This window comes from Eschrichtius robustus, chromosome 8 (genome assembly GCF_028021215.1).
Source record: "Eschrichtius robustus isolate mEscRob2 chromosome 8, mEscRob2.pri, whole genome shotgun sequence".
Taxonomy (NCBI): domain Eukaryota; kingdom Metazoa; phylum Chordata; class Mammalia; order Artiodactyla; family Eschrichtiidae; genus Eschrichtius; species Eschrichtius robustus.
Genome location: NC_090831.1, coordinates 58680720 through 58692742, shown reverse-complemented (window position 1 = coordinate 58692742; position 12023 = coordinate 58680720). Strand labels below are relative to the sequence as shown.

General features: G+C 37.0%; 1 protein-coding gene across 18 annotated transcripts in view; it reads left to right on the top strand.

The window, feature by feature from the left end:
• The window catches only part of HDAC9 (histone deacetylase 9), a 1001951-nt gene that overhangs the window by 59741 nt on the left and 930187 nt on the right, over positions 1–12023 (top strand). For 11 of the 18 annotated variants that reach the window (XM_068550546.1, XM_068550536.1, XM_068550537.1 and 8 more), the window contains exon 2: positions 10646–10765. In XM_068550546.1, the coding sequence (XP_068406647.1) occupies positions 10741–10765 (25 nt within the window). In that variant the 5' untranslated portion in view covers positions 10646–10740. Of the gene's footprint in view, positions 1–10645; positions 10766–12023 lie in introns of those variants that run through there. The other 7 variants (XM_068550555.1, XM_068550550.1, XM_068550553.1 and 4 more) reach the window with 5 other exon arrangements.

Here is a 12023-nt window from a genome sequence, read left to right as displayed (position 1 = left end):
AGAACTTTATACTAACAAATCAGATAAATGATTCTGCCCCAAAGTTAGGCAAGTACAGATTCATTAGTTTAGCCCTTTCCCTTTAAGAATTATTGTGTACCTAAATGTACCAGGCATGGTGGTAGGTGTGGGGATTGCTGAGATGGGATAGTGCAATCCCTGAACCGAGGAACGTAGTCTCATGGTGGATAAAAGTACTTCACTAATGTAAGAGATGCTATTATTATCTACCATAAAGGGTGTTATTATAGGTATGGTACAAGACACAGTGGGAACATAGATGAAGAAGCTGACCTTTTACTTGGAGCGATTGGTTAAAAATTCTCATTTGAACATAGCCTTAAAGAATTTGAGCTGGGAGGTAGAGAAGAGATGATAGTATCCTTTGGGGAAGGAGGCACAAAATCATGGAAATGTGAATGTGAGTGATACTATACAGAAGTAATTAAGCCCACAGTCAGCTTATGTGATTTAGTACAGCCACACAGATGCTCATACAAGTGTTCATTCTGATTTGTCAGTGCCTCTGCCTCAGCAGTAGTTAGCAATGTTGAATATCACCCTAGGAGTAATGACAGATTGTCTGGAACCATAGGAGTTATGTGTGAGGAAAAGAAGGAAGGAGAGAAAGTGGAGTTAGAGGAAACAAATTATGAAGGAAGTTGAACGCCAACTATGGAGTTTATAGGTCACCACATTTTATTTACTCATTCATTCATTCATTCATTCAGACATTCCTTGGAGGCAGGGATACCAGACAGAAGGCTAGATAAAGAATGCAATCAATAATAAATAATTACTCACAAGCCTCTTAGATAGCCTCATCCACCAGAGGACAGACAGCAGAAGCAAGACGAACTATAATTCTGCAGCCTGTGGAAGGAAAACTACATTCACAGAAAGATAGACAAAATGAAAAGGTAGAGGACTTTGTACCAGATGAAGGAACAAGATAAAACCCCAGAAAAACAACTAAATGAAGTGGAGATAGGCAACCTTCCAGAAAAAGAATTCAGAATAATGATAGTGAAGATGATCCAGGACCTAGGAAAAACAATGGAGGCAAAGATGGAGAAGATGCAAGAAATGTTTAACAAAGACCTAGAAGAATTAAAGAACAAACACCTAGAAGAATTAAAGTACAAATAAACAGAGATGAGCAATACAATAACTGAAATGAAAAATACACTAGAAGGAATCAATAGCAGAATAACTGAGACAGAAGAACAGATGAGTGACCTGGAAGACAGAATGGTGGAATTCACTGCTGTGGAACAGAATAAAGAAAAAAGAATGAAAAGAAATTAAGACAGCCTAAGAAACCTCTGGGACAATATTAAACGAAATAACATTCTCATTATACGGGTCCCAGAAGGAGAAGAGAGAGAGAAAGGACCCGAGAAAAAATTGGAAGAGATTATAGTCAAAAACTTCCCTAACATGGGAAAGGAAATAGCCACCCAAGTCCAGGAAGCTCAGAGAGTCCCATACAGGAAAAACACAAGGAGAAACACACCGAGACACATAGTAATCAAACTGGCAAAAATTAAAGACAAAGAAAAATTATTGAAAGCAGCAAGGGAAAAACAACAAATAACATACAAGGGAACTCCCATAAGGTTAACAGCTGATTTCTCAGCAGAAACTCTACAAGCCAGAAGGGAGTGGCATGACATATTTAAAGTGATGAAAGGGAAGAACCTACAACCAAGATTACTTTACCCGCAAGGATCTCATTCAGATTTGATGGAGAAATCAAAAGCTTTACAGACAAGCAAAAGCTAAGAGAATTCAGCACCACCAAACCAGCTCTACAACAAATGCTAAAGGAACTTCTCTAAGTGGGAAACACAAGAGAAGAAAAGGACCTACAAAAACAAACCCCAAACAATTAAGAAAATGGTAATAGGAACATGCATATCAATAATTACCTTAAACGTGAATGGATTAAATGCTTCAGCCAAAAGACACAGGCTTGCTGAATGGATACAAAAACAAGACCCATATATGTGCTGTCTACAAGAGACCCACTTCAGACCTAGGGACACATACAGACTGAAAGTAAGGGGATGGAAAAAGATATTCCATGCAAATGGAAATGAAAGCTGGAGTAGCAATTCTCATATCAGACAAAATAGACTATAAAACAAAGACTATTACAAGAGACAAAGAAGGACACTACATAATGATCAAGGGATCAATCCAAGAAGAAGATAAAACAATTGTAAATATTTATGCATCCAACATAGGAGCACCTCAATACCTAAGGCAAATGGTAACAGCCATAAAAGGGAAAATCGCCAGTAACACAATCATAGTAGGAGACTTTAACACCCGACTTTCACCAATGGACAGATCATGAAAAACGAAAATAAATAAGGAAACACAAGCTTTAAATGACACATTAAACAAGATGGACTTAATTGATATTTTAGGACCTCCATCCAAAAGCAACAGAATACACTTTCTTCTCAAGTGCTCATGGAACATTCTCCAGGATAAATCATATCTCGGGTCACAAATCAAGCCCTGGTAGATTTAAGAAAATTGAAATCATATCAAGTATCTTTTCTGATCACAACACTATAAGACTAGATAGCAATTACAGGAAAAAAATCTGAAAAAATACAAACACATGGAAGCTAAACAATACGCTACTAAATAACCAAGAGATCACTGAAGAAATCAAAGAGGAAATCAAAAAATTCCTAGAAACAAATGACAATGAAAACACGATGACCCCAAACCTATGGGATGCAGCAAAAGCAGTTCTAAGAGGGAAGTTTATAGCAATACAATCCTACCTCAGGAAACAAGAAACATTTCAAATAAACAACCTAACCTTACACCTAAAGCAATTAGAGAAAGAAGAATAAAAAATCCCCCAAAGTTAGCAGAAGGAAAGAAATCATAAAGATCAGATCAGAAATAAATCAAAAAGAAATGAAGAAAACAATAGCATAGATCAATAAAATTAAAGCTGGTTCTTTGAGAAGATAAACAAAATTGATAAACCATTAGCCAGACTCATCAAGAAGAAGAGGGAGAAGACTCAAATCAATAGAATTAGAAATGAAAAAGGAGACATAACAACTGACACTGCAGAAATACAAAGGATCATGAGAGATTATTACAAGCAACTATATGCCAATAAGATGGACAAGCTGGAAATAATGGACAAATTCTTAGAAAAGCACAACCTTCTGAGACTGAACCAGGAAGAAATAGAAAATATAAACAGACCAATCACAAGCACTGAAATTGAAACTGTGATTAAAAATCTTCCAACAAACAAAAGCCCAGGACCAGATGGCTTCACAGGCGAATTCTATCAAACATTTAGAGAAGAGCTAACACCTATCCTTCTCAAACCCTTCCAAAATATAGACGAAGGAGGAACACTCCCAAACTTATTCTGTGAGGCCACCATCACCCTGATACCAAAACCAGGCAAAGATGCCACAAAGAAAGAAAACTATAGGCCAATATCACTGATGAACATAGATGCAAAAATCCTCAGCAAAATAGTAGTAAACAGAATCCAACAGCACATTAAAAGGATCATACACCATGATCAAGTGGGGTTTATTCCACGGATGCAAGGATTCTTCAGTATACGCAAATCAGTCAATGTTATAAACCATATTAACAAATCGAAGGAGAAAAACCATATGATCATCTCAATAGATGCAGAAAAAGCTTTCAACAAAATTCAACACCCATTTATGATAAAACTCTCCAGAAAGTGGGCATAGAGGGAAACTACCTCAACATAATAAAGGCCATATATGACAAACCCACAGCAAACATGATTCTCAACAGTGCAAACCTGAAAGCATTTCCTCTAAGATCAGGAATAAGACAAGGATGTCCAGTCTTGCCACTATTATTCAATGTAGTTTTCGAAGTCCTAGCCATGGTGGGAATCAGAGAAGAAAAAGAAATAAAAGAATACAAATTGGAAATGAAGAAGTAAAACTGTCACTGTTTGCAGATGACATGATACTATACATAGAGAATCCTAAAGATGCCACCAGAAAACTACTAGAGCTAATCAATGAATTTGGTAAAGTTGTAGGATTCAAAATTAATGCCCAGAAATCTCTTGCATTCCTATACACTAACAATGAAAGATCAGAAAGAGAAATTAAGGAAATAATCCCATTCACCATTGCAACGAAAAGAATAAATACCTAGGAATAAACCTACCTAAGGAAGTAAAAGACTTGTACTCAGAAAACTATAAGACACTGATGAAAGAAATCAAAGATGATACAAACAGATGGAGAGATATACCATGTTCTAGGATTGGAAGAATCAATATTGTGTAAATGACTATACTACCCAAAGCAACCTGCACATTCAATGCAATCCCTATCAAATTACCAGTGGCAATTTTTACAGAACTAGAACCAAAAATCTTAAAATTTGTATGGAGACACAATAGACCCCAAATAGCTAAAGCAGTGTTGAGGGAAAAAAACGGAGCTGGAGGAATCAGACTCCCTGACTTCAGACTATACTACAAAGCTACAGTAATCCAGACAGTATGGTACTGGCACAGAAACAGTTACATAGATCAATGGAACAGGATAGAAAGCCCAGAGATAAACCCACGCACCTATGGTCAACTAATGTATGACAAAGGAGGCAAGGATATACAATGGAGAAAAGACAGTCTCTTCAATATGTGGTGCTGGGAAAACTGGCCAGCTACATGTAAAAGAATGAAATTAGAACACTCCCTAACACCATACACAAAAATAAACTCAAAATGGATTCGAGACCTAAATGTAAGACCAGACACTATAAAAGTCTTAGAGGAAAACATAGGAAGAACACTCTTTGACATAAATCCCAGCAAGATCTTTTTGGATCCACCTCCTAGAACAAAAAACAAAAATAAACAAATGGGACCTAATGAAACTTAAAAGCTTTTGCACAGCAAAGGGAAACATAAACAAGACAAAAAGACAACCCTCAGAATGGGAGAAAATATTTGCAAACAAATCCACGGACAAAGGATTAATCTGCAAAATATATAAACAGCTCATGCAGCTCAATGTTAAAAAAACAACCCAATCCAAAAATGGGCAGAAGACCTAAATAGACATTTCTCCAAAGAAGACATACAGATGGCCAAGAAGCACATGCAAAGTTGCTCAACATCACTAATTATTAGCGAAATGCAAATCAAAACTACAATGAGGTATCACCTCACACCAGTTAGAATGGGCATCATCAGAAAATCTACAAACAACAAATGCTGGAGAGGGTGTGGAGAAAAGGGAACCCTCTTGCACTGTTGGTGGGAATGTAAGTTGATACAGCCACTACGGAGAACAGTATGGAGGTTCCTTAAAAAACTAAAAATAGAATTACCATATGGCCCGGCAATCCCACTACTGTGCATATACCCAGAGAAAACCATAATTCAAAAAGACACATGCACCCCAATGTTCATTGCAGCACTATTTACAATAGCCAGGTCATGGAAGCAACCTAAATGCCCATCGACAGACGAATGGATAAAGATGATGTGGTGCATATATACAATGGAATATTACTCAGCCATAAAAAGAAACGAAATTGGGTAATTTGTAGAGACGTGGCTGGATCTAGAGACTGTCATACAGAGTGAAGTAAGTGAGAAAGAGAAAAACAAATATCGTATATTAACGCATATATGTGGAACCTAGAAAAATGGTACCGATGAACCGGTCTGCAGGGCAGAAATAGAGACACAGATGTAGAGAACGAACGTATGGACACCAAGGGGGGAAAGTGGCGGGGGGTGGTGGTGGTGGTGGGATGAATTGGGAGATTGGGATTGACATGTATACACTAATATGTATAAAATAGATAACTAATAAGAACCTGCTGTATAAAAAAATAAATAAAATAAAATAATAAATAATTACTTGAGCCAAGGCAGCGTTCATTGAAAGGGAAAGGAGGGCCCGGATATGAAAGATATTTTTAAGACATCAGTGTTCTGGCTTTGGTGACTATCTATGGGAAATGCAAGAAACAGAGAATTGAAATAAAATCTAAGGTTTCCATCGTGGGTAACAGAGTATCTGGTATGTACTCAATAGAGTTTGTTGAATAGAATGTTAAGAGTGATTTTCTAGCGTTTTTCTCTAAAGATGAAATTATGGCAGAATTTTAGGTTTTGAGGCATAAGATAGAGACTGTAGGTCTGATGATCCTCCTGATACTCAATGCATTGTACAATGGATGCTATGAATTGAATCAGCTCACGAAGCCTACTATACAGAGGATTTGAGGCTAATGGCTCCATCTCAGAAGAGAAGGACTTGCAAGTGAGTGTGATTGGCTTTGTGCACTGAACTGTGCATTACAACTTGCCCTAAGTCTGAGAAAGATTATAGAGACACATAGTTTTTGTTAGCTACATAGCATTCTGCTTTCTTATTGGCACACTGTCCAAAATAATACCAATTGCCCAGAAGGAAAAAAAAGAAAGAAAACTGTAATAAGAAGCTCAGGCTATAGCTTTAAAAAACCGAAATAAAGATTGTGGTAGGGAAGGTGAAGTCTTAGTCAAATTTGAAAGCTTATACTGTGAGAATTCTTGTAGACATTTATTGTAACTTTTCAATTTGTTTTATCATCGTTTGTGGTTGAGTTCAGTCTATTCAATGGCAAGGTAAGTTCTTTAGTAAAGACCTGTACTTAGTGAGTCAGTACTGAAATTGTGATGACTAGGTAGACAGAGTCTTGGTATTCAAGCAGCTTTGCTAGCATGGTCTGTAATTCCTTGTGATGCAATAAAGAGAGCACAGGGCTAAAAGGCAGAAGGCCAGCCCTCGCATTTGTCATCTGCATGTCTGTAAATGAATTCCCGAAGCTCCCTAAGCCTCAAATTCCTCATCTGTAAAATGGGAATAAAATGACTTAGTATACTCCAGAGGGCTGTTGTGAAGATCAGGGGAAATAAGCCTTGTGCAAATTCTTTGTGGTCTGCAAAGCTCTGCTAACTTGCCATGTTATTACTATGGAACAGGCCATGTAGGTGGAATGGTTCAAGGACCTATGGAACCACCTCCACAATGATGTTAATGAGAGTAGCATGGGCTGGGGCAGTGTAATGTGTTAGTGCCCTCTCTTTCCCTGGCTGCACAGACAAGCTAAAGCATTGCAAGATGTCACCCCCTTGGGCTATTGCCCTGTGCTATATCACAGGATAGTATAGCACTAATTTACTTGCAAGCAGCTGACCAACTTGTAGTTAGAGATGACCTTTTTGAAACAAAGACTCTTACCCCCTTACTGTGGATCCAGGTAGCTCAAGGAATATAGTTGACCCAAAATAACCATTCTTGGATCTCAGTAGGTAAAAGTTTTATAGCAGCAATTTTACTTTTGCTGTGCTTGTATTTATCTCCTTAAATGTGCATATATATTTTTTTACAGCATGGACAAATTAATGTACAAATTAATTGAAACTGTTACTTGAAGCCAGATATAATTCTGTATTTGCTTTAATAATCTGTACTCATAAACAATCAGCATAACTTTTTTTTCCTTTTTTTTCACTTATCTACCCACATGAAGGTCAGTTTCCTATTTTTTCTTGTTCAGACTTACTGTAAGAATGACTAATATTCTAGGGGAAAACTTCCCCATTCTAAGAAAATAGTCTGTTTCCCTGTAGTCCATTTAGATAAAGAAGTGTGGGAAGATTTAAGAACAAATTGCCCTTTCTTATTGGCAAATATTCCCCCACTGACCCCTCTTTCTTTTCCAAGCAGCTAAAAATGATCTTAATTTGTGCCCAATTCTGAATCAGTTTTGTCCCTGAAATAGGGCTGCCAGTCCATTGATTTTGTTGTCCATGAGTCAAGGGAAGCTTATGGAGCCTGTGATGCACACACACACACACCCCCGTATGCGTGTATGTGTAGAGGATCCATATCCCTGGAACATTTTAGGAGAGCTCTTTAAATGACCATATTTCAGTTATGCAGCTATAGTTATTGTGATAACTGTGGTTTAATATGGCTCATTGGAAATGCAGAGGTAATAAATGGAAACTAGTATGTATCAACATAGAAGTGCATATTAATTTTCTTTATAACAGTGTTCAGATAACAAGGCTTTTGTAATGTTAGAAGAATATGTCATGATTAGGCAGTTATTGAAAGGTTGAATGGCAAGGAGAGTAGTTTAAACTTCAGAAAGGTATTTGACGGTAAGATTTTGGAAGCCAAATTCATATTTCCATCTGAGATTCACTTTGCAACTCAAGTCTAGAGCTGTGAAGACAAAACTCCACAATTATGTAAGTAGCCATAAATCAGCACGTTGTGGACAGTTGTTATGCGTGTTTGTGGAAATAAACAGCAGAAGTGTGTAGAAATAGAAACTTTTTTTTATATATAAATATATTTAATTATTTTTTTGGCTGTGTTGGGTCTTCGTTGCTGCGCGTGGGCTTTCTCTAGTTGCGGTGAGCGGGGGCTACTCTTTGTTGCCGTGCGCAGGCCTCTCGTTGCGGTGGCTTCTCTTGTTGCAGAGCATGGGCTCTAGGCATGCAGGCTTAAGTAGTTGTGGCGCACGGGCTTAGTTGCTCCGTGGCATGTGGGATCTTCCTGAACCAGGGATGGAACCTGTGTCCCCCTGCATTGGCAGGCAGATTCTTAACCACTGCGCCACCAGGGAAGTCCCAGAAACATCTTTTTAATTCTAGATTTTGGGACAAGTAGTAAAACTTTGGCTTTGTATGTATTACCACTGTTCAACTGTTGGAAATTATTGGTTAAACTAAGTTATATTTGTGGATATACAAGTATCAATTGTACAAAGTGACATTATAGATTAAAAATAATTTTTTTAAAACACAGAGTAACTATGCCTCTGATGGAAGGTACCTTTTAGTGCTGCTTCACTTATATTCTCTTAAGGTTTCCTGTCCCTCGCTTTTTGTTATTTTTAATTTAAAATCAAATCGTGCCATTGAGAATCAAGAATGTATTAAGAACATTTAAAAATGTTTTAGACTGCAATGTAAAAAAAAAATTAAAATGCGAAAAATCTCTAAGTCCACATTCATCAATTTTAGATAGTCTATAAATTCACATTTCACTCAATTTTAACTTTGATTTTGCTTCATTTCCTTTTAATTATGAAGCATATGATATCAGTTTTTTTACCTGTAAGGGTAGGGAGGGGAGTAACAAGTATCTATTAGCATGGTTGATGTGAAAATGATATAAAATATGGTAATATGTCTAAAAGTACTTTGTAACTGTAAAGAACTATGCAAATGATGTTATTACTTTAAAATACGATATTGACATCTTTTTATTTAGAAGCCACTGTCAGAATGTCTGTTTGCTGATACAGAAATCAAAGGAATTTTTTTACTCTTCATTTTTCATCTTTTTTTGTAGAAACATTGCTTTCTCATCAACCTGGAAATTAAGATTCTTTAAATAATGCTGATAAAATAATCACACCAGTATAATTTTTGAAGGGGATTTATAAAAATATACATTTTGTTGTTTCTAAATCTTAATGTATATCCAGCACAAAAGATGTGGTGAGAATTAGCCTGTTAGAACTGATGAGTCAACTGTTTTTAATAACTGGCATACTTCTATTTTGGGACCTTTTGAAGTATTATAGGTATTCTTAGCGACGTTACATAGTTCTTCAAGGGAAATATGTATTTATATCCTGCTTTATACATTTGGGCAAAAATAGTAATAACACTTTCAAAATACTGATGGGAAAACGAGTCACAATAAATATGTTGGATTCTCAAGATAAAGAGATGTACAATTCTCAGAGTTACAGCATACTGTCTTTAAAAATAGTGCAATTGGGATATACTATTTTAGTAAGAAACTCATTAAGTACAACTTTAAAAGCTTCTTTTTCCTCTTCTTTTTTTAAACTTTGACATTCCAGTAAGTTGTGAGGAAAATGTTCTTCCACTTGCTCTTTGCTGAAGTGTCCAGAAAGTCCCTTAAATTCCTTTCAAGAAGTCCGTCCTGTAAGTGCCACTCCTAGAAAGAGTATGGTTGTTATTACCGTTGGCTGGAACAAGATTGCAAAAGACTTCAAGAAGAAATGGAAATTGTAATGGGAGTTTTCTGTCACCCTTGTAGTTTATGGTATTTTTGTCCCATTTTTTTTAGTCTATTAAGTTTTTTTTTGGCCAAGAAGTCCTTATCTCTAGAAGGAAATCTGTGATATTGATAGTTAAGAATACTATGTAATGAGATTCTTATATCCAGAATTCCAAAAAAATTAAAAATTTCTGTAATAATGATAACAGCAAACAAGTTAGTATACAATAGTAAATAGGGAACTAATTATAATTTTGTAAAGTGCTTTTCACAGATTCCTTCTACACCTATTATTTTATTTTGGTGTTCGCAGTATTTTTGTGCTTTAAGCATGACTGGTAAACTTGCTCTTTTATAAGTGAAGACTTAAGACTCCTGGGAGGTTGATGTGACTGCCTCAAAGACCCTCCGTTGAGGGGTGGCTGAGCTGAGACTCAAGGCTGGTCCTCTGTGTTTCTTTTCCTGTGTGGCTTGACATATATACCTATAACCTATATGTATACACATAACCTATATAATACACATGCATTTTTCTCACATTCTAGGCTTCTCCTCTACCAGCTTCTCGTGGACCGACATTGCCAGCTAAAGAAAGGCTGTGAATCCGCATCCCAGCCCATCAGTCCTTCTCCTGATTCCCATGATGAGTTCACCAGTGCAGTCCGGTCAGTCTGGTTGCTTCTTAAACCATTAACAGACTTAATATGAAAGATGTTGTTTTGTGTTGCTTCAAACTAAGCAATTTAAGTTGTGAAAGGACTTCTTTTTTTCTGACGAAGATTGGTTAATATAATGAATTTTGAATTTTGTCTTCTATAGCCAATCCTCTATTACGTAAGCTTGCTTTCCACGCAGTTAATTTCATTTGTGTTGTTATCTGAGCAGTGGGCTTTAATTCTTCTGCTGCAAATGTAACATTTGGATTGAATTTTATGAAGTTATAAGTATTTGCTAAATATGATGTAGGCATCTAATTCACACCCAGAGTCTTCTGACTGAATAAGTGTCTGTATGTTTTTAAATGGTGTTGTGGGCTTTGGAAGTCAGCCTGTGGATTACTCCCCCTCGATCTCTTTGACACACAGGAAGGATATTTCTCTTCCCCACCCTTCTTTGCTGCCACTCCTGTTTCCTATATACATATTTAATTATATTTAATCTCAGCACCTGCTTCCTCCGAGTCCAGTGTAACGTGTGGCTCATGTAGTGTTGTGATCAGCACAGCTGACACCCATTTCTCCAGGAACAGGGTGTCACTTTTGGAACAAACACAATCCAAGTCTTGAGAATGATGGAATAGCTTCAGATATCACATGTTAAACATGGACAAATTTAAAAAAGAATTTTCTGTTTGGATCATTATGGGAGTATTTATTTCTGTATATTCTTTAAAAAATCTTTCAGCATATTGATATCCTTGAGTTATCCAACTCCTTAGATTGAAGCTAGTGTAATATTTTATTCAGAGTTTATGAAGGGAAGTTTTTGGCCAAGATTTTCCCTCTGTGGAGGGCCACACCCAGATCAGTTGCTCTGGAATTCCAGTGTCTCATCAACCTTCCTCACATCCCCAGCAGGCTGCCAGCTTGTGTGTTGAATTTGGATCTGGAAATTATTGGAGAGTATAACTGTAACTGTTGATTCCAAATGATGTAGTAAAGATATTCCAGAGCCTTTAGTCACAGTCATGATTTATAATCGGCGTTATCATCTGAATAAGAAGATGAAGAGTTACCTAGGCCTCTTATCTCTGAGTCCCTGTAGCCCAGTGGTTCTCAAAACTTTAACATCAGAGGGAGGGCTTTTAAATTCAAGCCCCATCCCCACGGTTTTCGATTCAGGTCTTAGGCGCGTCCCAGGAGTTGCAGTATTTACAGGTTCCCGTAAGTGATACTGCTGCCTCCTGGGGACTACACTTTGGGA